Raw genomic sequence first — 24,873 nt, forward strand, 5'->3', positions numbered from 1 at the left:
GAGCTCAGTTGAGGTGTGGAGCACAGATTGCTGTCTCCAGTGGTCCTCAGTGCTGGCAGTCACCATTGGTACAGGTTGAGTACTACTATATAGAGCACATTATGTTTTGTAGTAGATTAGAATAGGGGAAGTGTTATGACATCACCTATGATTACATTGGCATTTGCTGTCACCTTTAGCTTTCAGGGTTAGATGGAGTGGAGCTAATTTAGCCCTACTTCCCCCTGCAACAAAAGATCACTGCTCATAACTTTTGTAAGTAATCGCTTACTGCAGAGGAGTGTTAGTATGGTGAGGAATAACCTGGATGAGGTCTCTCCAGGTACACTGGTCACAGCAAAACCTACTGTTACAGAAGTGTTAAAAGTTTTTCAAGAGCCAAAAGTCTGTGTTTTATTAGCCTTGTCAAAGCATTTACTGTGTTAACTAATACATAACTTGGATTTAGGAGCAGATACTGCAATCAGAATGTTCCATAGTGCCAAGATTTCTGATACATGAAGTGTTGAAGCACTCAGTTCTCGAGCATCTCTTTCTATTCTTAGCTGCATATCATTTGGGTACTTGCTGCGTAAAATCAGCATGACTTGTACTAATCCTTGGCTCACACCCTCCACTCCCCCTCCTTCTCCCAGTGCAGTTATGGTCTGATCTACTGATGTACTGGAGAAAGAGGAGGAATTTACAGATCTGCCTTACACGTTCACTTCCTCTGCTCTGAGGACATCCACCTGCAGACTTTCGGCTTGACCTGTACATAAGTTCTGCCTGATTTGCTTTTGTTCTGATATAATTTCACATTCACAGCAACAAGTGGAAATTCCAAGGGTTGTGGACTACAGGAGCATGTTATAGCTCACTCAGTAGAAACCCATGCAGCTTGAAAACAGCTAAGAGATCTCATTCTTTGAATGCAATGAACTGAAAAGATAGCCTATTGTAATGGTAAGTCTGGGGGAAAGGCGAAGGAGCATCATCAATCAAAAACAAACACTGCTTTACATGTCACTGTTCTGCATGCATAGTTTTAATAGTTTGATGTTTGTTGCCTGTATGAAGCAACATTTTTTTCTGTGGACCTGCCTTTGGAATGAAGATAGCGGTAAATGGAAAGAAGTCGAGAATTCTATTTAATCAACTCCTAAGGGCACAAGAGTCAGCTCATGTGGTCGTTTGTGTTCTGCATTCATTTTTAGGACATCTAATGGGAGATCTTTACCTTCACAAGTTGCATAAGGACTAATGAGAAGTGACAATGTTGACTGATTGAGGCCATGGACGACATGGACTGGAAAATTTCCCCCCACCAGCTGGGTGTTGCATCTTTATACTTACAGGCAACTCTTCAAGGTGGAGCTCCATGGGGGTTCTCTCTAAAAGGAGGGCTGGAGCATGGAGAACCCCTCACCATCTCAAAGGTAATATACCAGCATATATAAGTCAATATATTTTCATTGATCATGTGCGCCCACTTCTCTAGTTTATGAACTTTGTACATATACTCATCAACAAATTAAAAATGTATTGAACAGGTAATACAATATGTAAGTATGTGTTTAAAGGGAAAGCAAAGAGAGTGTGGGTTTTGATTTCATATTGTTCTAAAACAATTTTTGATATATATTTAGTGAAAACTTTAAAACTGATCTTCTAAATTCTTTTATTCTGAATAATTTTTAAATCTAAGACAAACAGCCATTTATAAAAATGAAATGCATGTAAGGTGGGTGTTGTACCTGGCTGGGTATTATGTTTGTCGAATAAGTCCTACGATTTACACAGCTGTTTAACATGTCACAGCAATCTCTAGGAGATCTATCTCTGCTGTTGTTTTACTTAAAGCCCCCCTCTAGACTCCTCCCTGTGACTGGACAGTGAGTGAAGAAGCCCACAATAATTGACTCTTCTTTTTGTCACTGTGCCCTCTCTTCAGGCCTAAAATGAATCAGCTAAATTTTTATTCTAGAGTACAGTTTTAATGCTTTAGCAAATCACAAGTTTAAAAAGAAGTAACCCACAACCATTGTGTAGGATTGTAAGGCATAAAGAAGATACTTTAAATCTACTGCAAAATTATGGCTGATAGAATGATAGAAACTTGGAAACAAATATTTTAAAACATGATCACATACTGATCTGTTCTATATTTCCCTAACCTGGAAAAATGGTATACAAATGACTGTGTGTATGAATAATCAAGCAATCTGATCGGGAGCCCCCAAGGAGCCAAAAAGGATTAAGGTTAGATTGGTGATTACACTAATGTGTTTTGGTCATATATAGGTGTTTTTATAGTCATTTTTTAAACAAATTATAGGTTAGAACCCTGTCCAGGTTTTACTGTTATCTGGGGGTTCTGTTAAGGGAGATTCCCTTCTCACTTCCTGTTCTTGTGACAACTATTACCAGACAGGAAGAGAAGAGAAAATCTGCACCAGATAAGCAATGCCCAGGGGATAACCAGAAAGTGAAGAAGTATCTTCAAAGAAGCCTCCAATGTCTGTAAAACCTGACAGTTTCTGTTTAAACCCTTTCCCACAAAAAAAGTTTGGGTTGTACACATCACTGATACCAAAGGCATGTGGTCCATTACTGTCAGACTGGCTATGTGTTTTAACCCTAGCTACAAGCTGGCTACAAGCGTTTGGTGATTGTTTTGTCTGCTGCTAACTCCTTCCAATTTTTACTTTTTCTTCTTGTTACTGGTTGGACCACAGCAATACAATCTCATAGATTCAGCAGAAAAACCCTAAAATCCTCATGGTACTGTATATGTTTTAGCCATTAGTATAAATATTCCCAATTGTTATGGTAAGCAGGTTTTGTTACTTTAGGAAGCTTTGTAAAAATAGGGGAAATGTATGCTTGTTTAAAACGGACAGTATCCATAGGATGATAAATACTTTATCCCACAACAAGCCCACGTTTTTTCAGTAAAACAGAACCGCTTAATCATGAACTAAGCACTAAAGACATGTAAATCATGTAAATCATGAACTTAGCACTAACGACTTGTAAAGGAGAATACAAAATACTGCAGGCATAGGTCATCAAGGGATAAATAACCTCTGGAAAAGAGGAGGGGATGAAATAGCAGTATAAACCATTTCAAAACAAAAAAAGAAAGGGTTCCTGAGTGATATAAGACATGTTCCTACATTGAAAGAAGAAAAGAATGTAAAAAAATGATCACTGTTGATTTTAAAACTGTTAATTAGAAATAAAGGTGAACAAACAAGTTATCTGCTTGATACTATTGATAAATAGACCCATGTGTGTGAAAGAGAAGGGTAAAGTTAGCAGGTGGAAGCGAAAATGTCTTTCAGTACGCATTACATACTCATAACGTTAAAACTCTGTACCCTGTGGGTTACATTTTCTGTCTATTCTAAGGATGGTTCATATATAGTTCAATTGTCTAATTTAGATGGATGCTTTCAGAGCTTTATGTCTAGTTATGGTTTTACCCCCTTTGTTTTAGAACCTAACATTATTACTTGCTTCTACATGATGATTTACAATTTATCATATTTCTTCTGTCAGCTTTAACTTCAAATATCAAAAGAACAATCCTGCAATGAGGCAATGTTTGATTCTCGGTTTTATAAAAAGAGCTCAAAATGTATTTAAAGAAAAAAACTTGTTTTTTTCCTAATTTTCAGTTCAGTGGTGAGGAGTAGGAACCTCTGTTTTTTTCTGTCTTCTTGTTAGGGAAATATACTTTCTATTTGTCCATGTGACAATGTCAGTGGGGAAAAGGCAAAAATTTAAGTTTTCAGCAAAAAAGGAAGAGACAGGGAATATTGCAATGGACACCTGTTCTAGTGACATCTGTCGTACTTCTCACTGTAAAGACGTCTTCTCTTGATAGGACACAGCGCTAAAAGTGGAGTCAAAACATAAACATTTATATATTTAAAGAGAGGGCCAACGCTGTTTTTGGCAGAGAGCATTTCAGAAACAAAGATTTAAATCTTTCTTTAAATAAATCTTTTCTCAAAAAAAAAAAGATGTCTCCTCTCTTGTCATTCTATTATTCTTACTTTTTCCTGCCAGTCTTTTTTCTGGCATTGGATTGCACAAACAATTTACTTTGACATCCTAACTTTAATCTTCAAAGCTTCCTCTGACCATCCTTCATTTGTTTAGATGGATATCTAATTCATTATACACTGAGGGCTCAATCTATAAAACAGGGAATCTCACATTCCCTCATAGGAATCAATTACTGCCATTGAAACACGTGGACCTGGATTACCACGAGGGAATGTTTGAGAAAATGTCCCATTCCCTTTATTTTTTGTATTTTTTTTTTAAATAGAACCCCTAGTGTATCATGCATTAGATGTTCATCTGAACAAATAAAGGCTGATCAGAGGAAGCTTTCAGTCTTTCTAGTCATTGATTACTGACTACTATTCTAAGTAATCCTAATGTGATATAAAGTTGAAAACTTAAAGTTAGATATATAATAAGATAGTATCAAAATTACTATGTTGCATTTACTTGCGAGATCTGAACACACAAAAATGACCAAATACATATGGAGAGTGAAGTTCTAACACCTGAGCCTTGGATTTACTTTAACATGCACATTTGGTCTTTGTACATGTTCCGCTGCCCTAAATGGGCAAAAGCTTGACTCCTAAGAGACCTTTATGTATAATGCTAATTGTTTTTCATTTAAGCCACTTTATTTGTCTTTAGAATGTTATTTGCCTTTATTCCATAAAATGCACAAATATGAGAATATACAAATAATAAACAGATATCTTATGACTAAAACAGTAAGAAAACAGTAGTACATAAATTAAAAATAAGTGATGCAATTGTTAAGAATACCTACAATTTTAAAGTTGGTTATAACTCAGCATTCCTTGCTCCATTGCTGGTGCCAACGTTTTTGCTCAGTCTTCTAGGTTTGGGTCTTCTGCCATGGCTAGAGTTACGTACGTTCTGCAAATTTATTCATAGATTTTGTTCATTCCTGGCATCCAGGTATGGCCACATTGTACACTGAGTTGCTCATGTACAGCTCAGTCTACATTCGATAGAAGATTGCAAACAGGCAGGTAAGTGTGTTTTACAAGTTATGTCCCATCTGCAATAAAGAGCTGACTGGTCATAATTTTTGTTTTTAATGTTTATTTCCACTTTCAAGAATATCATACTCACAGTGAAAAGGGTGGAGGGCCTTAATGTAATTACTTAGCATTTTAAAAGTATACATTCATAGGTTGTCAGTTTATAGGGAAAAGACCGATTTATACTATCTACCTTTGATTATTCCATTAAATCATGAGGTGACTTATATGCAGATATCAGCAAGAATAGGAAAATGTAACTGTTCCCTTAAAGCTCTCATAAATTTGGCCGTCAGTGGCTAAAGGTATAATCCCCCTTCTTATCATTTTCAACATTATTGTAGCAGCTGCATGAGATCTGTCCTTGGGAGCCAGGACGAGGAGATCCTAGGAAGAGGAGTCCAAAGACTGTGCCAGGCTCTGTGACCATTTAGAGGCAGAGGTTGTGTCAGTGCTGGCAAGACAGGGGCAGATCTCTCTACTGCTCTTCAAGTTCAGCATAATCACCCTGCTTATCTTCAGTTTCCAGGACTTCAGCTCAATAGACAAAGAGGCCTATGAATTTTTAAAGTTTACTTAAGAAAAAATCTTATGCCTCTTTCGCTATTTGTAGCCTTCTGAGTTAAATTTCAATAACCTTTTAACCTTTTTGCACAGGCTAACAATAATAATACCAAATTGTCTTCTATGAAAATCCAACCATTCAAGTCTATTCCTTGGAGTAGCAAGGAAAAGTACAGCTGAGGGGGAGTGCTGGAAATGCCAGACGCGGCCAATACGGGGCTAAATCTTATGAGTGGCCCCCCGCTGAAACTCTGTCTTCATTGAAATAGCACCACTACTAAAATTACCGGCATTATCTGGTCCATAAAACAGTCCAATGCGGGGCTATGCATAGGTAAAGAGCCTGCTGGTCTATAGATGCGAGTGATGTTGGGAATTGTAGTAGCAGCGCTATTTCAATGCAGCGGCAGGCCAGCTGCAATTCATATTTAGGATTCCTTTGAGGGCCAAAAAAAAGGACATTGGGGGCCAGATTTGGCTCTCGGGCCAGAGTTTGACACCCCTGGTCTAAGGGGAGGACCAGGGCAGCACAGATGGGGAAGAGTGGGTTAGATCAGACTGAATTATTAGGTGGGCTTAAGGAACCTGCTGCTTTTTCTGATGCTTATTCAGTGGAAGGTGCAGTGTCCATTACCAAACACAAAGTGAAGAGGTTAACCTAATATTTTTTTTGCATGCATATTCAAAACCATTTTGTAGAGGTTTGACTTCTGCCCAATATACAGTTTTTTGTTATAGTATAATGTTTAATAATGCTGTTGTAGGCCAGGATGTTTTCTATGCTGTGCAAAATTATACAGTAATTAGATAGTCAATGTTATGTAGCAGAAGAGGGTGTATGAGTTTGTCATTTCAGCAGGGAATACAATGGAATCCTGTGAACGCCTTCTATTGGCTTCAGAATCAATCAGGCACATTCATAGGCCTTTGCTTATTGTGCTCAGAATGTGTAGAGCTATTCTGCTTTACTGAATTTGTAATTTGTTGACTTTTAAACTATTTTCAGTATACAGCACAGTCTTCATTTTATGTATTTATATTTTTTATAATAGCATTAACACATTATTACAGCGTTGTTAAGAATAAATTTAGACTTGCAGTAATTAGTGAGAAATATCACCACTTTGACAACTAAATCTTTTATTGCACAGCATATTATTGTGAGAGGAACAGAAAAGATTTGAACATCACTCAAGTTTTTGGCCTAATTGTTCTTTTAAAACTCTGAGGTCTCCAGCTGAGAAGTTTTAAAAAAGCTGGTTCACTTTGAAAGAGCACAATACAGGTTCAGTACTGATTGTCCGATGGAATGTTAATATGGTAACTGGTTCTGTTCTAAAATAAGCTCACGCCCATTGTACATAGCTAAAAGTAGTATATTTGGGAGATTATTTTAAGTATAGAATGTGTTTCAATAGCCATATCATTATAATTTAAAAAGACAAGATCCTAGCCAAGGATTCTGTCTGTCTTATTTTTACCTTATGTAGGGAAGGAATCTCAGACTAAAAAAAGAAGGCCATTCCATTCACTTATTCCTTCTATAAACTTTTTTTAATTATGATTTTTTATAACAATCTATATTTCAATAAATACATTAGGCCAAGTCTATAAAAGAACTGTACAAGAGCACAATTATACCAAGTTTTGATAAAATACTGCAATTTGCCTATAACTGAAGTGTGATCTACCAGTATTTTTCCTGTTCCTGGTTCCTAACCTACTTTCCATTATATTGCATACCTTATTGTGGATTCAGTGATATCTTCACTTTGTTTTGTACTTCTGTATGCAATTTCAAGCAGATCATAGCTGGTGGAAGGGGCAACCAGGGTATTATAAATGGATTCTTGAATTACAACCCCTCACCTCTTTTCCTTTGTCATGCAGACAACCATAAGTAATTGTTGATATTAAAAAGGTTTATATTGTGCCAACATATTACACAGTGTTGTACAATAATTAGGGGTTGCAAATGACAGACATATACGGACAATGACACAGGAGGAGGAGAGGACCCTGCCCCAAAGAATTTACAATCTAGGAGATAGGAGATAAGTTACATACAATGGGGGAGGTGCCTACATGTTAAATTAGGCCTAATTAAAGAATTTGAAAAATAAATCAGAATAGGTAAATTAAATGTAATATCCACAAAAAAATGAAGCAACAAAACACCTTAACTCAGTTTGTAAAATAACAAATGTAAAAATTTCTCTGGTGTAAGGGCGGAAATAATCTTGATTTAATCTTCTAAACACCTGTATCTGTAATATGTAATCATATATTATATATATTCTTTTTGTATGGTCCACCAATGTGTAGTAGGACTTGTTCTGGTTTTTTCCCATTCAACACACAGCAAGGACCAAACTGAGGACAAAATATTTTGCTTTACTCAGAATCATTTACTTTTAGAGATGATTTAAAGGAAAAATCAAATTTAAGCAAAAATCTCTGTAAATTTATGCGACAGAGCTAAATAAAATTAGTGTCATACTGGACATTTTTCCACCTATCGTGAAAGACCCTATAACACACCAGTGGTGTTGTTTGACTTGGAAACATGCATCAAGTTTCCTGTCATGTGTCCTGGGTCTTGAGTCTGTGACTGCAACACCTCTATAATGTTTGCCACTTAGTTAGCCTTGACTTCTACTTTAACTTCCCTGCTTCTAGCAGAGATTTGTTGTGCTAGAAATTGTTCTTCCTCACTTTAGAACAGACAGACTCACATTCCACAAATCTACTTAGTCATCTTACACCACCATATTCACCCCTGTACTTCTCCATTTGGTCACAGAGAGCCAAAGAGTGTGTGTGGCAGTCCTGCTTCTTGGTGTTCTGCCACTAAAGGCACCAACTCTTAGTTTCAAGTCATCAAAGTGTTAAAGTTTACACATTAACATCAAACTGGACACACATCTCAGTCTTTGACAATGTGAAATTTAACATGTGTATAGATCAGCACCATCTCCTTAGACACATTGGCCCTGATTTATTAAAGATATTTAAGAAATGTATTCCGGGTTTGCTGGATCACCCAGCTTCTTTCATGATAGTCATCATCGTCAGTCTTAGAGAGCTCCAATATAACAGGCCCATTCTTGGCAAAACCAACTAGTTCTAGAAAATAACCCTTTTCGACTAGCAAGGTCTAGCAAAGATACTTTTTGGACACAGGGATGTCTACTACACTCTACACAAATGTCACTCTTGATCCCGGGGACAGGGGTGAGCTAGCTGTGATATTTAGCCTCATCCAGAGGTCAACATGTCACTTATAACAGACTATAGACAACAGGTTTAGTTAAAAAAAAATTTTGTTATGTTTGTTTGCCATAGTGATAGTTTTTTTGGATATATTTGTAAAGACATAAAAGGTGTGACACACACTGGCCACACACTCCAGTTGTTAGACAATTTCAAACTGTTTTTAGTCCCAAAAATGGCCAATAATATGAATACATCTTACCAGCAAAACTTTTATAAGCACCTAAATAATTCTAAATGTTTGTAAAAGTTTACCGTCATCATTGTAGATGATACAATGATACTACAGACCAGTTTAGATCATAATGTGGATTGATTGTAGATAAAATTGCCTAAAAACTGCCATGTTTGTGCCCAGCATTACTGCAGAACAATACAGTTTGAGAACCAGAAAGGGGCAAATCAGTCTAAAACACAACACCTTCCTTCACCCTCTTTTCTATCCAAAATAAAAAAATAGGTTTGGGCTTTAAATTTACTTTAAAGAATAATACATTCTATAAAACCTTTCTTCAAAATATGCATTGGTTTACAGATAAAGTGTTCTTTTGTCAAGTTACCACAACTGAATTTACACTAGATTTTTTTCCCCTCCAACAAGGTCATGCTTGACAGATTTAACAAAGAATGAAGTATTTTTAATTTATTTTTACTTAAATTAAGTGGTACTTGAAAAATGATAGTAGGAGATAAAATCAAAAACTTGAGATAATGTAGCCCAGATAATTAGAAGTCTATGTAGAAAGAAGCTTGGGCCTCTTTTTAATAAAGTAAAGCGTTCAACTTGATTATGGAGAAAGAGAAAAGATCTGCCAACTTGAGCCTTTGCCACTTCTTAGGTATTTTACTTTTTACATAATTAAATATCATGCCTGCAGGAAACTGAAATGTTCCACTTCTGTTACATATTATTATTTAGAATGTGTGTATAATATAAATTATAAAAAAATGATGATGAGCATGCTAAAACAGATACATCTCATGATCTAAGTGGTCATAGTCACTAGTATACAACCAAACTATACTGGGATTTACTAATAAAAATGCTATTATTATGAAAAAGGCATATATAATACTACTATTACTTATATTACTAGCTGGAATGGCTGCAGTTTTTTGAGACACAGTAAGCACAATATAAACATATTTACAAACTAAACATATTTATAAACATATACAATATAACATTTGTTTTCTGTTTTTTAAAATAATTTTTGTTACACTGAGATTTTCTTTTGCCTGGAGAAATAGGGATTACATCCACATTAATGGTATACAATCACCAAGCTTGGTAAAATATTACACCAGATTTTAATAACTGGCTTAATAACTGACGCTGTATTTTTTAAGTAATGTTACCCACTAGGGCAGGCCACATACAATGAGGTCAATGCTAATCTCATATGAAGATGTAACCTTAAAGAGGAGAGGAGCAGAAAGGCAGGGAGGATAATGGGTGCCCATGCAAGGGACAAAGAGGAGAATATTGGCAGATAAAAAATAAAATTGGCACAAACTGCATGTTCAGAAATATTAGCATTGTGAATACCGTCCTTGGCGTCCTGTTGTGTGGCCTTTTGTGCTGAATCTAAGATTTATCAGCACTGGAAGCACATATAGTAAACATTATCTGATAATTGTGAGCTTTGAAGAAAATAGTATATTAGTTCCATGTCTTATGGTAGTACCCCCTTCTGGTAATTCTTCTGTTGGCTCCCCAAAACAGCATGGACATCTGGCATGTTGATTTCTTTAGGACACATCACTACACCTTGATTTTAGACTGCTTCACTGGATTATCACTCCACCAACTGCACCCAGGGTCATACATATATGCCTGATTTTCAACCTGGTGGATAATTCCATGTTATTTTGGGTTTATTTAGTTAGTCCCAGGCTCTACTTAACCTCCCTAGCGGTAATCCTGAGTGTGGCTCGGGGTAGAAAAAAAGTTGCTAAAAGAGGTAAACCCGAGTCACACTCGGGGTAGGTAAACCTATGGGAGGTAATAGTAAATACAGCCTTACCTGATCCGCCAGCGTCCCGCGCCCTCCATCGCCGCAATCTCCGTCTTGTTCTCTCTTCCTCCGGCCGGCTTCTGCATCCGATGAGTCACCGGGTAGTTCCCGGTAACGTTGGTGCGTGTGTACATTGCCGGCGGGGTGGGAAATTCAAAATCCATTTGTATTACATTCATTACAAAATAACTGTATTGAATGCAATACATTGGATTTATATGTGTAAATGCAGTACATTGTTTTCAAGAACATTTATTTTACAGTATATATATTAGTATAAGTATAATATGTATTTTTTTTTTAAAAATTTAAATTTTTTTTTTTTTTTTTTATTTATTTAACATTTATTTATAAAAAGAGACAATTACAGAACTCAAACCAGTGTATACAGATGGCAAAAGCAAATAAAAGCGTGAAAAGGCATACAATTTTACAGAAATAGTCATATCTCATTAATGCAGAGTAGTCCATGGCCAACGGCGCCCCCAATGCCAACAGCGGTAACAAGCAATCAACTCAAAGTAGCATCCATCGATCCACCCCAGGAGTTGGCCCAGTAGGCCACCAAAATTTTTTTTTTAAATATATAGATTTTTTAATTTATTCATAATATTGTTTTTAAATGATTTTGTGTTTCAAACTTTATTATACTCATACTAATATAATATACTGTAAAATAAATTGTCATGAAAAACAATGTACCGCTTTTAGACATTAAAACCGGAAAGAAATGAATCGCTAGGGAGGTTAAATAGGTTTTTTGGAATATTCATTTTTGTTGTTAAAAAGTGTAAAAAATGCATCATCATAGACTAATGTGAGAATAAAGAGAATTAAGTAGGAAATCCCCACATTCCTCTAAAGACTTTAAGCACTGTGTTTCTCTGTGAACAAATACTTCCTGTGTATTCTAATCTGTGCATTTTCTGCTCATTGAGTATTCTCAGGAAACAGACATGACAGGCAACTGCTACTTCTTAGTTTCCTAAATCAGGAAGCCTTCAGTATGAGGCGTGCTGCTGCTTTTTAGTTGGCACAAAAATGCCAGGCTCATTTAAGTTAACTGGCAGTAATGTCTGTCATTCCTGCAAGCACTTGGTTTGTGTCCGTAGTTTTCTGGTTTCTCATTAATTAGGAAAAGACTGGAATTTCTTTCCTGTTGTAACTAGGCATACTTTATTGGACAGTTCTGAGGTTGTGTGAGGACAGCTACATCATAAGCATGGTACAACACAGCTTTTCTATTATTCTCTTTTATTCCAACAAGTGAGATTGGTTATTAGAACAATTGAAATAGGGTTAAGCTGTCCAATGCGTGATTGTGGTAATGAGGTCTAGATGTAATGCCAAGCTAACAATCTTCGACTGAACTTTCACATGACTGCATCAAGAATGTGACAAATTCTGATCAATATTAACATATGAAAAAGCTACAGATTCCAAATATTCCAAAACTAATAAAATTACTTATTTTATCTCATGGAAACTTTTTGGTAGGGTTCTCTCAGCTTAAGTTTCCAGATCAGCTTTTAGCTCTCCCTATCCTTGTTGAATTTTTAATAACAGGTTTAGAGAATGGCGAGAATACAGATGTTGTTCATTTTCCTCTATTGGAGCAACAGGAGTATTCACACAAGACAAGAATGATTTGTGGTAGGGAGATCATAAAGTATGAAAAAAGACACCAGTCGGACACACACAGTTACTGAAATGTTGCATTTTGGTAGCTTTACTCTTTAATACACTACAGACTTTGAGCAATACAAACATACCAAGAAAATTACCTTTCAGAATGATATGTTCATTCTTATACCAGGAAAAAGTTTTTGTTATTTGTACAGCATTACCTTTGATTTATTCATTTTCCACACTGCACAGACAGAATGGTGACACACATAGTTCAAAGACTGAAGCACATTATGTTCTTAGTTCAGTAATTCAGCCTCCAGTGACAAATATTATCCTCTAGATTATTCATTGGACAATGAATATGAATCATCACCAGTGTCCAGTGAGGAGGGAGCCATTCTAAGAAGCAGAAAAGTTAACCTTAATGATAATAATTCCTAATAAGGAAGCAACAGTATGGGTTCACTATCACATAAAAAGAAAGAAGACATTTTGGACCCTCAGAACAGGTTGTAACCTGTAACACCACAAATAATGTGGACACGTCTAATCCAAAGACTCCTTGAATTCTAATTTGGTGCTGTATGTCAATGTTTATTATTTTAGTAGACCCAGTGTGTCCCTAGGGAAGACAGCTGAGTAAAAGGGAGGAAAAATGCTAGATCAGTGAGATTTCAGATGCCAGTTTTGTACCATAAACTAATACCAACAATGGAAGATTGGCAAAAATAGAAGGCAGCAAAAAAAGTAATTTGACAGACCGGAATTTAGTTTTTTTTAGTTCATCTGGCACAGGCTGAACATCCAGCATTCTACCTAATTTTTACATATTAGTGTAGGTGTGCACTGCACTCTCAGATCTAGAACAGTCTTTCAGGATTCCTGCTTTCAATTAATAAGGGTCCTTTAAACTTCCTTAAATTGCCTAGGTAGGTATATCAGCCCCATTTAATTACGGTTAATGGTACAGTCTTGTCAGAACTCCAGTTTTTCTGCTTTTACATGTTTGAAGACTCATCCATCCTTCCAACCGCTCCTCTTCTGCTGCATCTCTTTGCAGTTCTCTACACTTTGCTTTCATTTCATCTTAGAATCAAATACAAGCTCCTGTGCTTTGCCTTCAAATCCCTCCACAGTTCTTGTCCCACTTACATTTCTGACCTTGTAAAAAAATACTCCCCCAGCTGCTCACTCCGCTTCTCCAATGACCTTCAACTGACTTCCTCACTTATAACCTCATCACACACACGGCTCCAAGACTTTTCTAGAGCTGCCCCAATTCTCTGGAACTGTCTTCCCCGTCCTATTCCACTTGCTCCTACTTTCTGCCCATTTAAGAGAGCACCCATTTTTTTAAACTTTCCTACCCATCTTCTTCTGTCCTTTGAAACCGTCACTATTTCCCTCCACTCCCTATCACCCCCCATATTGTGTGGTAATTCCCCCACCTACTAGGTTGTAAGCTTTTCGGGGCAGGGTCCTCTCCTCCAGTGTCACTGTCTGTATTTGTTTGTCATTTGCAACCCCTATTTAATGTTCAGTGCTGCGTAATATGTTGGCGCTATAAAAATCCTGTTTATTTATAATAATAATAATAATGATAATAATAATAATAATGAAGGTTTGCAATAGAAAACTCATGAAAAATAGAACACAAATTCCAAGACCACACAAAAAGGAAGTAATGTAAGTCTGAAAACTTACCAAACACTGAATGTGTAGATTGTGCTAAGAATATCACCTGAGTGAACTGTACACTAGTTCTCACACTGCTATCAGATTACGAAACTCAGTACATAATTGCTGGGTAAACAAAGTACAATGAAGTACTAACTGAACAATGAAAAGAAGTAAATATCAAGAACATTATTAGGCATTGCACAACAGATGTAATAGATGTCTGACAACAAATGTCTGTTGCACAAAAGTAAAACGGAAATTTCTGCATTACTATTACAGAATTGTGTGATATAAATAGGAACAATATGTAAGACATCTGCTTATTTTTAATTTACCATGTCCAACTGCTAATATTTGTATATTCTGACCTCATAGATAATATATATTATTCCATATTATAGTACTGTGCGTTACCTGTTTATAATTTATATTTGCTTGTAATGTGTAGTCAAAACACTTTTTTGAATAGGGTGTAGAGGAGTTAGACATATAGAGGTTGTTCCTACAGCAAACTCACTTAGTGAGCAATGTAGCACAGTCTCTATGACGCCATACATTTGTATCTTAGTTGACAGCACACTTTTGAAGCAAAACTTCAAAATACATCACATATTTTTAGACTAGACGGTTTAAAGCTACTCAAATATAGCAACTTCAGAATACCTAAACACAAAATGGTAGGAAATTCTACCCAAAATGGCTGTTTTGTCTCTTGTACAAAATTATTTTTAGTGCTTCCTAATGTGGCCATGACACAGGCTGCAAATAAAGAAAAAATTACTTTCTGACCAAAATTGTCAGCTAAAATGGCATTTCTTAATATTGGATGGCAAATGTAAAAACCACTGTCAGTAATACAGGAAGTAAATAGAACCCCAAATAGCAGAAACAAACAATCAGAGTTCATATTTCTCTCCACTACAATTCCAAAACTACAACAATGCTATTACTTAGTTCATAACAATTATATGTATAGATGATTAAAAAAACATAAATATGAATAGAGTTATAAAAGCACAATATTATTTTTCTTGGAATCAAATCAAACCATTTGATTCCAAATGTTGGCTTTGTCACATTATTTAATGGCTAACTGCGCTTTGCTCAAGAAACACGCACAATTGACTATGGCAGCCGACTCATTAAAATTATTTTTGTTCCTTATTTGGGTCAATGACTTATTACTTCAACAGAGCACACATTTGTCCTTTGTATTTTGGACCAACAAAATAGCTTTAGTCAGTTGTTTATTTATTTACTAATTTGCTAATCCCAAAATGCAGTGTAGATTTAGAGAGAAGTTGCACAAAGAATGCCAAATGTTAAAAAGAGGGGCAAAAACAGACTATTCCAACCTGTGTACCCTGTAGGAACCCTTGAAAAAATGTTCTCATGTTCATGGATGCCCTGAAATAAACTTCAAATCTACAGTTCACAGTGATCACGCATTCGTATGATCATTGAGTTGAAGCACCTGCTAGGTGTTTTTGCCATTGGGTGCTCCATCGGAAAGATTTCCCTTCACTTAAGCTGCGTACACACTTGCAATTTTTGTTGTTGGAAAGGATCTTTCACGATCCTTTCCAACGACAAGGGAGTGCACGATGCATGAACGGTGCTGTACATACAGCACCGTTCATGCTCTATGGAGAGGGGAGGGGGAGAGCGACGGAGCGGCACCCTGCTGCGCGCTCTCCCCTTCCCTTTCATTAGAATCGGCTGTCGTCCATCGTCCGTGGATCCGGCAGGTCGGTCGTCCGGACGATGGACGACACCGACTGTACACACGGCAGATTTTCGCCCGATAATTGGCCAATGCCGATTATCGGGCGATAAAAACCTGACGTGTGTACGTAGCTTTACTGTCTGGCTGAAAACAGTTTAATCAGACAGGAAGTAATAAAACAGTTACAACAGTAACAAAGATATAATTTTTTAAGCAGAGTAGAGAACTTCTAAAACACCCTTACATTTTTTTCACCTTTTTGATGGAGCCTTAGAAGTAAAACTGCACTTATCCTCATATAGCTATAGCTTGACAAACCTGTTAATCTTTTTAACCACCTGAGCGTTACACTGAGGTCTAGATTTCTGTACCAAAAGTGATCCACTGTTTTTCATGAAATTTTTTTTTTAAATTGTAGACCTGTAACTTACAGAAATTTGTCCGAACAGGGGTTCTAGTAGATAATATGAATATAAAAAATGTATTTACTTTTATTTTTTTTTTATTTTTTTGTATTAGATTGAATAGGGAGTTTGTATTCAATCCAATACAAAATGAGCATTTGAATTTACCAGTTATGTACTTTGTATTAATTTTATATTAGTTTGTATTGGATTGGATACGCAAGTTTTTATCCAATCAAATACAAAATATAAATTTGAATTTCCAAGTTATTTACTTTTATTTTATTTTTTTTTATTTTTTGTATTGGATTGGATACGCAAGTTTGTATCCAATCAAATACAAAATATAAATTTGAATTTCCAAGTTATTTACTTTTATTTTATTTTTTTTTATTTTTTGTATTGGATTGGATACGGGAGTTTGTATTCAATCCAATACAAAATGACAGTTTGAATTTACCAATTATATACTTTGTAATTTTTTGAATTATTTTGTATTGGATTGAATACAGGAGTTTGTACTGAATCCAATACAAAATGAATGAATGAGTTTCTATTTGAATTTCCCGCACACGCGCCGATGTCATCGCGCACGCAGGGAGGAGCCGTCCGTTTTTTTTTTTCTCCGCCAGACGGCTTCTCGTTTCAGAGATCATCCGGCGCTGGACGAAGAAGGACGTGGACGATCAGCGGGACCAGGTAAGATGCCGGCCGGTATCTTGTGTTCCGCCGGCCGGTATCTTACCGGTCCCGCTGGCACCCGACGCTGGAGAGGAAGATCGGCGGACGACGATGGACGGAGGACGACGCTGGAATAGGAAAACGACGCTGGATGTGCACAGCGGGACCATGGAGGTAAGGATGTGACAAAAATACGGGCTTAACCATCCTAGCCATTTTTTTTTGCCCGTACGAAGGTCGGGCTTAACGGCTAGGTGGTTAATGCAAGACCCGTCCTTACACCCTCAGTGTCCAATGTGTGGTTTTGTATTTACTATGTGGCCTGCAGTCTACAGTCTGTGAAGCAAAATTGTTCTTAGGAAAAAATTATTCTTTTTTCTCTAAATCTTGCAGTGAGAAATATCAAATGTGCCAAAAGTAAATTTTAATGGGGTGACAGGAAGCACAGATAAAAAAATGATTTGTGAAGGAGCTATATTATCAGTGATCTCCAGCAGTCTCATGAAACATGTCTATGACTGTCTACTGAGACCTGTGCCCAGTCGCCAACAACTCATAGCATGTCCACATTTTCTATTTCCTGTAGAACCTTTATTGTCTCTCACCCTGTCCAGTAGGATGCCTGCAGTATTTGGCCATCGAGAGAAGGTCTGCAGTGCCTAACAATGGACAGCACATAGGCTCAGAGGTTAGCACTCTGGCCTTTGGAGCTCTAGGTGCCAGGTTCGAATCTTGGCCAGGGCACTATATGCATGTAGTTTGCAGGTTCTCCCTGTTTTTGCAAGGGTTTCCTCCGGCTACTCAGGTTTCCTTCCACATTCCTAAAACATGCAGTTAAGTTAATTGCCCCCCCCCCCAAAAAAAAAATGACCTGTATTAAAGATTAACATACTTAAAGTTATTAACAGATGACTGAGGTAGGGACATTAGATTGTGAGCCCCTTTGAGGGACAACAAGTGACATGACTATGGACTTTATAAAGAGCTGCGTAATCTGTTGGTGCTATATAAATACTGTGTAATAATAATAATAACAAATTTCAGTAGCATTACAATTATGAATTTTATCTGCAGTCCCTTGGTGATCTGAGGAGCTGAAATTTGAACCCCCTATAATTTGGCTACCACTGTCCTCGAACGATATCTGCTTTTCTTTCTCCTACACAATGCTTGAAACGCAACACAACCTGAAACGCAACAAGTACAGCATAATTATATTGCTTAACCACAAGTTTTATTGTTTCTTATTAGCTCTATTATGTTAAAAGGGTTTACACCTTGCTTGGTAATTGCCCCCTGGCAATACTTGTCAGCCTTTGATATTAGAAACATAATAAAACATTAAAATAAACCATGTGCTTGAGTTTCACTGTACAGATACTCAATTCTGTGGCAGGACTATATATTCAACCAGCATGGATTGTGAGGTGTAAGCAACATTCACAATTACATACAAAATATTTGCAATTAGTAGGATTAACCAGATTGTGTAGGTGTTGTAGGATATATTGCTTCACTTGTGTCTGCAATTCATGTATTAATATTGCCTATTTTTAAGTAATAAATGTGCATGAATTCCATGTTTTTATTTTTCTTTCTACTTTACCTGAGCTAGTGTATTCTCCAAATTCAAATTCTCTTGACAGGTTAATAATTTGTTAAAACTATGCAATAGTTTACTCAGTCCCTGGGCATGTTTTAATCCCAAAAATGTCTGCCAATAATCTGATATGTGTATTTCTTTGTGGAAAAAAAATCATAAAAGGACTTTAAATAGCAATGCGTTTAAATAGACTATCAGTTTACCAAGTAGGATTACATTTAGCTCCAAGGTGCACCCAGTAATTACAGTGATCTTTGTTGTTCACTATGACATTGCTTATTTTCTTGCAATGCAGATTACAAAATTAAACAATTAAGCATGCAGTAATTATTATTGGATCACTAAACCGAGCAAAAGTATAGACAGAACCTAAAGCCAGGAGGTTATTGGATTTCTTTGTTTTCAGTAAATTAAAACAACTGAAGCTTACAGTATCACTTATTTATATTGCTAGGGCTTTTCATTAGGAATAATTTTCCTAGAGAGTTGTAAAGAACTTTTTTTGTATGCAATTTTGCTTTAAATCACCTGTATAGAGCTTTGTCTATTCTAAGTGCTTTACACTCAACCAATATCAGTTTACAAAAGGGAAGGCAGCTATGCTTACTTGCTGTTACCTTGGAAATATTAGCAGTGTGTCGGGGCTCAATGATTTTCAAATTCTGTAAAACCTAAAAATAAAAATAAATAAAAAATATTTATATATGGTTTTTCATTATTTTCAACCCTGACAACAATTTTCAACCCTGAGGACGGCATGGAATCGGTTCCTCCTCAGCTAAAGGAGACATCAAAAAGTGACGATCCGGCTTTCCTACAATGCCTGAAATCTATGATTTGTGATGAATTGTTGCAGGCATCCACTTCCATTAAAGTGGAATTACACCCCGACATTGGTCACCATACTGCATCCCTGGAAACCCGCATGGATGACTCCACGACAGTTCTGGAAAGTTTAGATCAGGATTTAGAGGTGGCCCAGAAGGAAATTTTTTTGCTAAAAGATCAACTAGAAGATTGTGGGAATCGTGCGCGCCAGAGCAATCTTAGGATAAGAGGTATTCCTGAAACAGTTGTTGACGTACAGGGATGTATTACAGCCCTATTCCATGAGCTAGGCCCAGAGATCCCGGTTGAACGCCTGGAAATGCATAGGATCCACCGTTCTTTAGGTCCTAAAAATACAGGATGGCCCACCCAGAGATATTATAGCAAAATTCCGCACTGAAGATTTACTTTTACTGAGAGCTTGCAACGCTTTACGTTTGCAGTTTCAAATCACAGAATACAGTTTATATGCTGACTTGGCTCCCTCTACCTTGGCTAAACATCAGGCTCTACGTCCATTTCTTGCTATGCTATCAGCTAATGGAGTCATTAGCTGATAGCGTTTCCTATCGTTTTTTGTGGAGGTTTCGGTTCTTTATGCTTCACCTGCTTATTTTGTGATTTGTTTTTTAATATTCTTTACTGTAGTTGGTCTTGTGTTCTTGTGATCGTGTTTTTGACTTTGAAAATGACGAAGGGAAGGTTGGCTAGATTCATTGGTCCTTTCTCTTTCCTGGTTAATCTATGACCCTCCGAGTACTGTTGGTTAATGCACAGGGTTTAAATTCACCGGTTAATAGAAAGACGGTGTTCAATTATTTCCATACCTCGGGTATAGACGTAGCATGAGTTCAAAAAACCCATTTCTCTCTATCTTCCTGTCCCAGGTTTAATTATGTACAATACCCTCAAGTTTTTTATGCCTCAGCGGCTACCAAACATAGGGGTTTCCTTATTGCGTTTCACAAGAGGCTGCCATTTGTATGTGTGAACCAGGTGGCTGAGCCTGATGGCCAGTAAGTGGTAATATTCAAAATTTTGTTAGGTTTCTTGTGTATTATGCCCCAAATTCTCCTCCGGCTCCGTTTTTTAGGAAGATGCATGGGGAGGCTCGACTAACGTGTGGTACCTTTATATGCTGTGGAGATTCGAACATTGTCTTCAATGGTAAATGATGTTCTAAATCTTCTAGTAACCCACCTTTAGACAGGATAGTCATTCTCGATCAATTTAGGGATATGGGCCTCCAGTGAACTCCACCCATAGGCTCCAGATTATACATTTTATTCAGCTCCACATGATTCCCTTTCTAGGATTGACCAAATTTGGGTGCTTCATGCTCAGCCATGTCGTGGTCAGACCATGACCCGGTGATTGTTCCTTGGAGATCTTTAAAGGTTCAACAACGCGCCCGTGTGTGCTCGATCAATGACTCTCTTCTGTCACACCCTGACGTAGTACATAAATTGGTTATCCTCTCCAAGGAATTTTTTTACATTAATGATGGTTCAGTGCCTTCATATGTGACACTATGGGAGGCATATAAATCAGTTTTGCAGGGTCACCTTATCCAACTAGCTTCAGCCAAGAAAAAAGAGCGTACATAAACCCAGATCTGTTTGGAAACTGAATATTCTAGAACAGTTCACTACATAAATTAAACCCTACTCCAGGAATTGCTTCACGCAAAGCTCGTACCAAGCTAAATTTATGTTTGACCCCAACCGCCAAATGTCAGCTACAGTGGACTAGGCAGAAATACTATCAGTGTGGCAACAAACCCCGTACCCTGCTAGCAAAATTATAGTGCAATTTAGCCCCGAAAGCTACGCCAATCTCGTTACGCACTCCCTCAAAACGTCCCACTAGCAATCCTTTGGAAATTGTGCAAGAATTCTTAACCCGTTTGTCAGATTTATATTCGACCTCTCCAGAGATGGACACTGGGCAGGCTGATAAGGTTTTGCCAACATACATTTACCTAGTCTGCTGTCCTCTGGTTTAAATCTATTGCAAAAAGATATTACGCAAAGTGAGATAACTACGGCTATTTAGTCCTTAAAAACGGGTAAAAGACCTGGTCCTGACGGTTTTTCACCACTAATCTATAAAAAGATGTCTGAAATTATCACACCACACCTTAGCTCTCTTTTCAACTGTTTGAAATGGTACCAGTTTCTCATCTGAATCTCTGAGAGCATCTATTGCCATGATACACAAGCCATCAACCGATTCCAGCTCCTGGGCCAATTATAGGCCAATTTCTCTTTTAAATGTGGACGTTAGGATGTGCTTAGGAAATGGAGATTTGGGGACAAATTTCTTTACTGGATATCCGCATTATATGCCTCCCCTTCCGCCATGGTTAAGTACATGGGTTTTGCATCAGTATCTGGCATTAAAGTTTTTGGCATGGAACATAAGATCATGCTTTTTACTGAGGACATATTGTTGTCCCTCACATCACAAGTCACAAAACTACCTAATTTGGGCTCCTTATTGTCCACATTTGCTGAGATCTTTGGATTGTTCGTGAGTGATAGCAAATCAAAAGCACTGAATGTCATTCTGCCACCCTCGGTAGTGGAGGCTTTGCAAACTCACTTAGCTTTTCAATGTTCAATGGTTAGAGGCTATCTCTTACCTAGAGATTAAAATCACATCTAGGCTGTCATCTGTTTACCAAGTAAATTACCTGCCAATAATTAACCTCCTGAGCAGTAACCCCGAGTGTGACTCGCGGTAGGAAAAAGAAGCTGCAAGCGGTAACCCAGAGTCACACTTGGTGTAGCTAAACCTATAGGAAATAATAGTAAATCAAGACTTACCTGATCCGCCAGCATCCTCCATTGTCCTTTGTGTCTTGCTTCTTCCTCTGACCGGCATTCTCTGCACTCGAGTCACCGGGGAGTTCCCGGTGATGTCGGTGCATGTGGACCTTCGTTCGGGGCGGGAAATTACAATCCATTTGTATTGCATTCCATACAAAAATATGGAATGTTCTTTCATGAACATTTATTTTACAGTATAATATATTAGTATGAGTATATTATTTATTTATTTTAATTTTAAAAAATAAAAAAATATATATTTTTTAATGTATTTAATTTATTATTTTGACATGATTTTGTGTTTTAAACTTTTTTATACTCATACTATTATATTATACTGTAAAATAAATTGTCATGAAAAACAAAGTACCGCTTTTAGACATATAAATCTGGACACAAATGAACCGCCCAGGAGGGTAAAGAACTCTCTACCCTACACACCAAGTGGCAGGGCTACCCGCTGTCATGGCTGGGTAAGATTAATGCATTTAAAATGTCCTATCTCCTGAAGCTACTTTATTTATTTCGCACACTTTCCATACCTGTTCCTTCTTAGGTCCTTAAAGCTGAACAAAAGAAAGAACTCCAATTCATTTGGCATCCAAATAGACCCCATGTCTCTGAAAAAGTACTATACTGCCTTAAACTATCAGGAGGCTTGTCAGTTCCAACTTTTTATAAATATCTGCTGGCAGCCCAATTGGCTCCCTTGGTGGCACTTCAGCCATCTCAAGATCTCCCAATCTAGGCCCAGATATACGCGGTGCAACTGCCCTCAGTGCTGATGCATTAACCTTTTATGGATACCATCTTTTAAGTGACCACTAGTTGAGGACGCCACTTTGTCGTATGCACTAGGTCTATGGGACAGGCCTAAACATCCCGCAGGGTTGATGTATAGGAAAACACCCCTGTCTGGGATCCTTAATTGCCCCACTTTTGAACCCTCATATGACAATGTTGGCTCTTTTCGACATATATGGTGGGATTGCCCTTTAGGTTCGTTGACTTTGGATTAGGGTATATAATAATTTTAGGTCAGTTTTGAATGTTACCATACAGAAAGATCCCTGGGAAGCTTTACTTCACAAGCCAAATCCTTCTCTGCTTAAGCATAAGCGCACGCTTATTTCGTTTATCCTCCAGACTACTCCTGACTATGCGGTTATAGCTGCCACATGGCAGAAACCTACTCTCAATTTTTCAGTAGTCATTTCTAGGCTATCTGATACCATGGTCTTAGAAAGGATGTCTGCGATTGTTAATGACTCTAGATGTTTCTAGATTTCATAAAGTATGGTCTCCCTGGCTGGACTACCATGCTTCGGATTTAGATCGCAGGCTATTACACATGTGACCTACTGTTTCTGTTACTAGCAAACCTGGTTTTTCTTCAAAAATGTTTTTTTACTATGCACCTCCCCATTACACCTGTTTGTATTTATATTTGTTTTGTTATTTAGTTTTATATATGTTTTTTCTTTGTGTTCTAAAAAATTTGGTCCATTTTTTGTGTAAGAATATTTTATTTTAATGTTATTGTCTGTAAAAATATTGAATAAAAAATTATTGAAACAAAAAGGTCTACAATTCATCCACTTTACAGTACATCATGTAATTAGTCCTAGTCTGCAGAAATCCACCTACATGTTCAACTAGACTAGACAGTGGCGGATTATTGCTTGAAATGCAAGTTTTTGTGTGTGTGGTGTGTGAATACATTGTCATTTTGCAATTGTGTTTCCCACACAATAAAAGAATTAAAAAAAAAGGTTTAGCCCTAAAGTAACCTGTTATGAATGGACCTAGATGCCATGATAGTGTCGACCATAGCTTTCCAATGTCTATAATGGGACCAATACAATATTACCAAAAACAAAGTAAGTGTTAACACCAGTAGCACCACAATACAGTGCAATACAATGCCATGAGATTACAAAATACTCTTATAGATGGGAAGACACATATAACCTGGGGGGGGGGGGGGGGGGGGGGAGAGAAGGTGGGAAGATGATGAAGGGGAAAAGGTTCCACGTCACCAAGGGTCATGTACTGAAGAACAATAGCTGATCCATAGATTCTAGGTAAATTCAAATGCATGGGGGCTGTCCTTGTCGAAAATAAGGCGAGAGGGATGTTAGGTAAGTCAGTCACTTTAGCCAGTGCGATTCTGGTCACCAACAGAATATATTTATATAACATTTTAAGGTATTTTGGTAGAGGCATTGAAATGTTAAAATTTTATGAGAGCACTTTTCAAACACAGACAATGAGGTGAGTAATACTGATGCCATTAGCTGGAAGACCCTCACTCCATGCTGCCCATGCCCCCGCCCCCGCTGAAACCGAGTAGAACCTGGGAAGCAGCAAGCAATCTTGGTTGGAACTACGGTGTTTGCCCGATGATAAGGCATCCCCATCAAATAAGCCACCCCCCGATTTTTGCTCAAACAATTAAAATAAAGCACCCCCCCACAAATAAGACATCCTCTGATACCTGATACTGTGTGCCTCTGTGTGACTCCTCGATGCTGGCTGCAGTGCAGAGTGAA

The 24,873-nt window shown here is 37.4% G+C and overlaps 1 protein-coding gene across 1 annotated transcript in view; it reads left to right on the forward strand.

Annotated features, from left to right (window-relative positions):
* The first annotated feature begins 691 nt into the window (after positions 1 to 691).
* The window catches only part of SHROOM3 (shroom family member 3), a 172,341-nt gene continuing 148,159 nt past the window's right edge, over positions 692 to 24,873 (forward strand). Inside the window, exon 1 of the mRNA XM_072405481.1 lies at positions 692 to 1,418. Coding sequence (XP_072261582.1) covers positions 1,275 to 1,418 — 144 coding nt within the window. The 5' untranslated portion in view covers positions 692 to 1,274. The remainder of the gene's footprint in view (positions 1,419 to 24,873) is intronic.

This window comes from Pyxicephalus adspersus, chromosome 3 (assembly GCF_032062135.1).
Source record: "Pyxicephalus adspersus chromosome 3, UCB_Pads_2.0, whole genome shotgun sequence".
Classification (NCBI taxonomy): domain Eukaryota; kingdom Metazoa; phylum Chordata; class Amphibia; order Anura; family Pyxicephalidae; genus Pyxicephalus; species Pyxicephalus adspersus.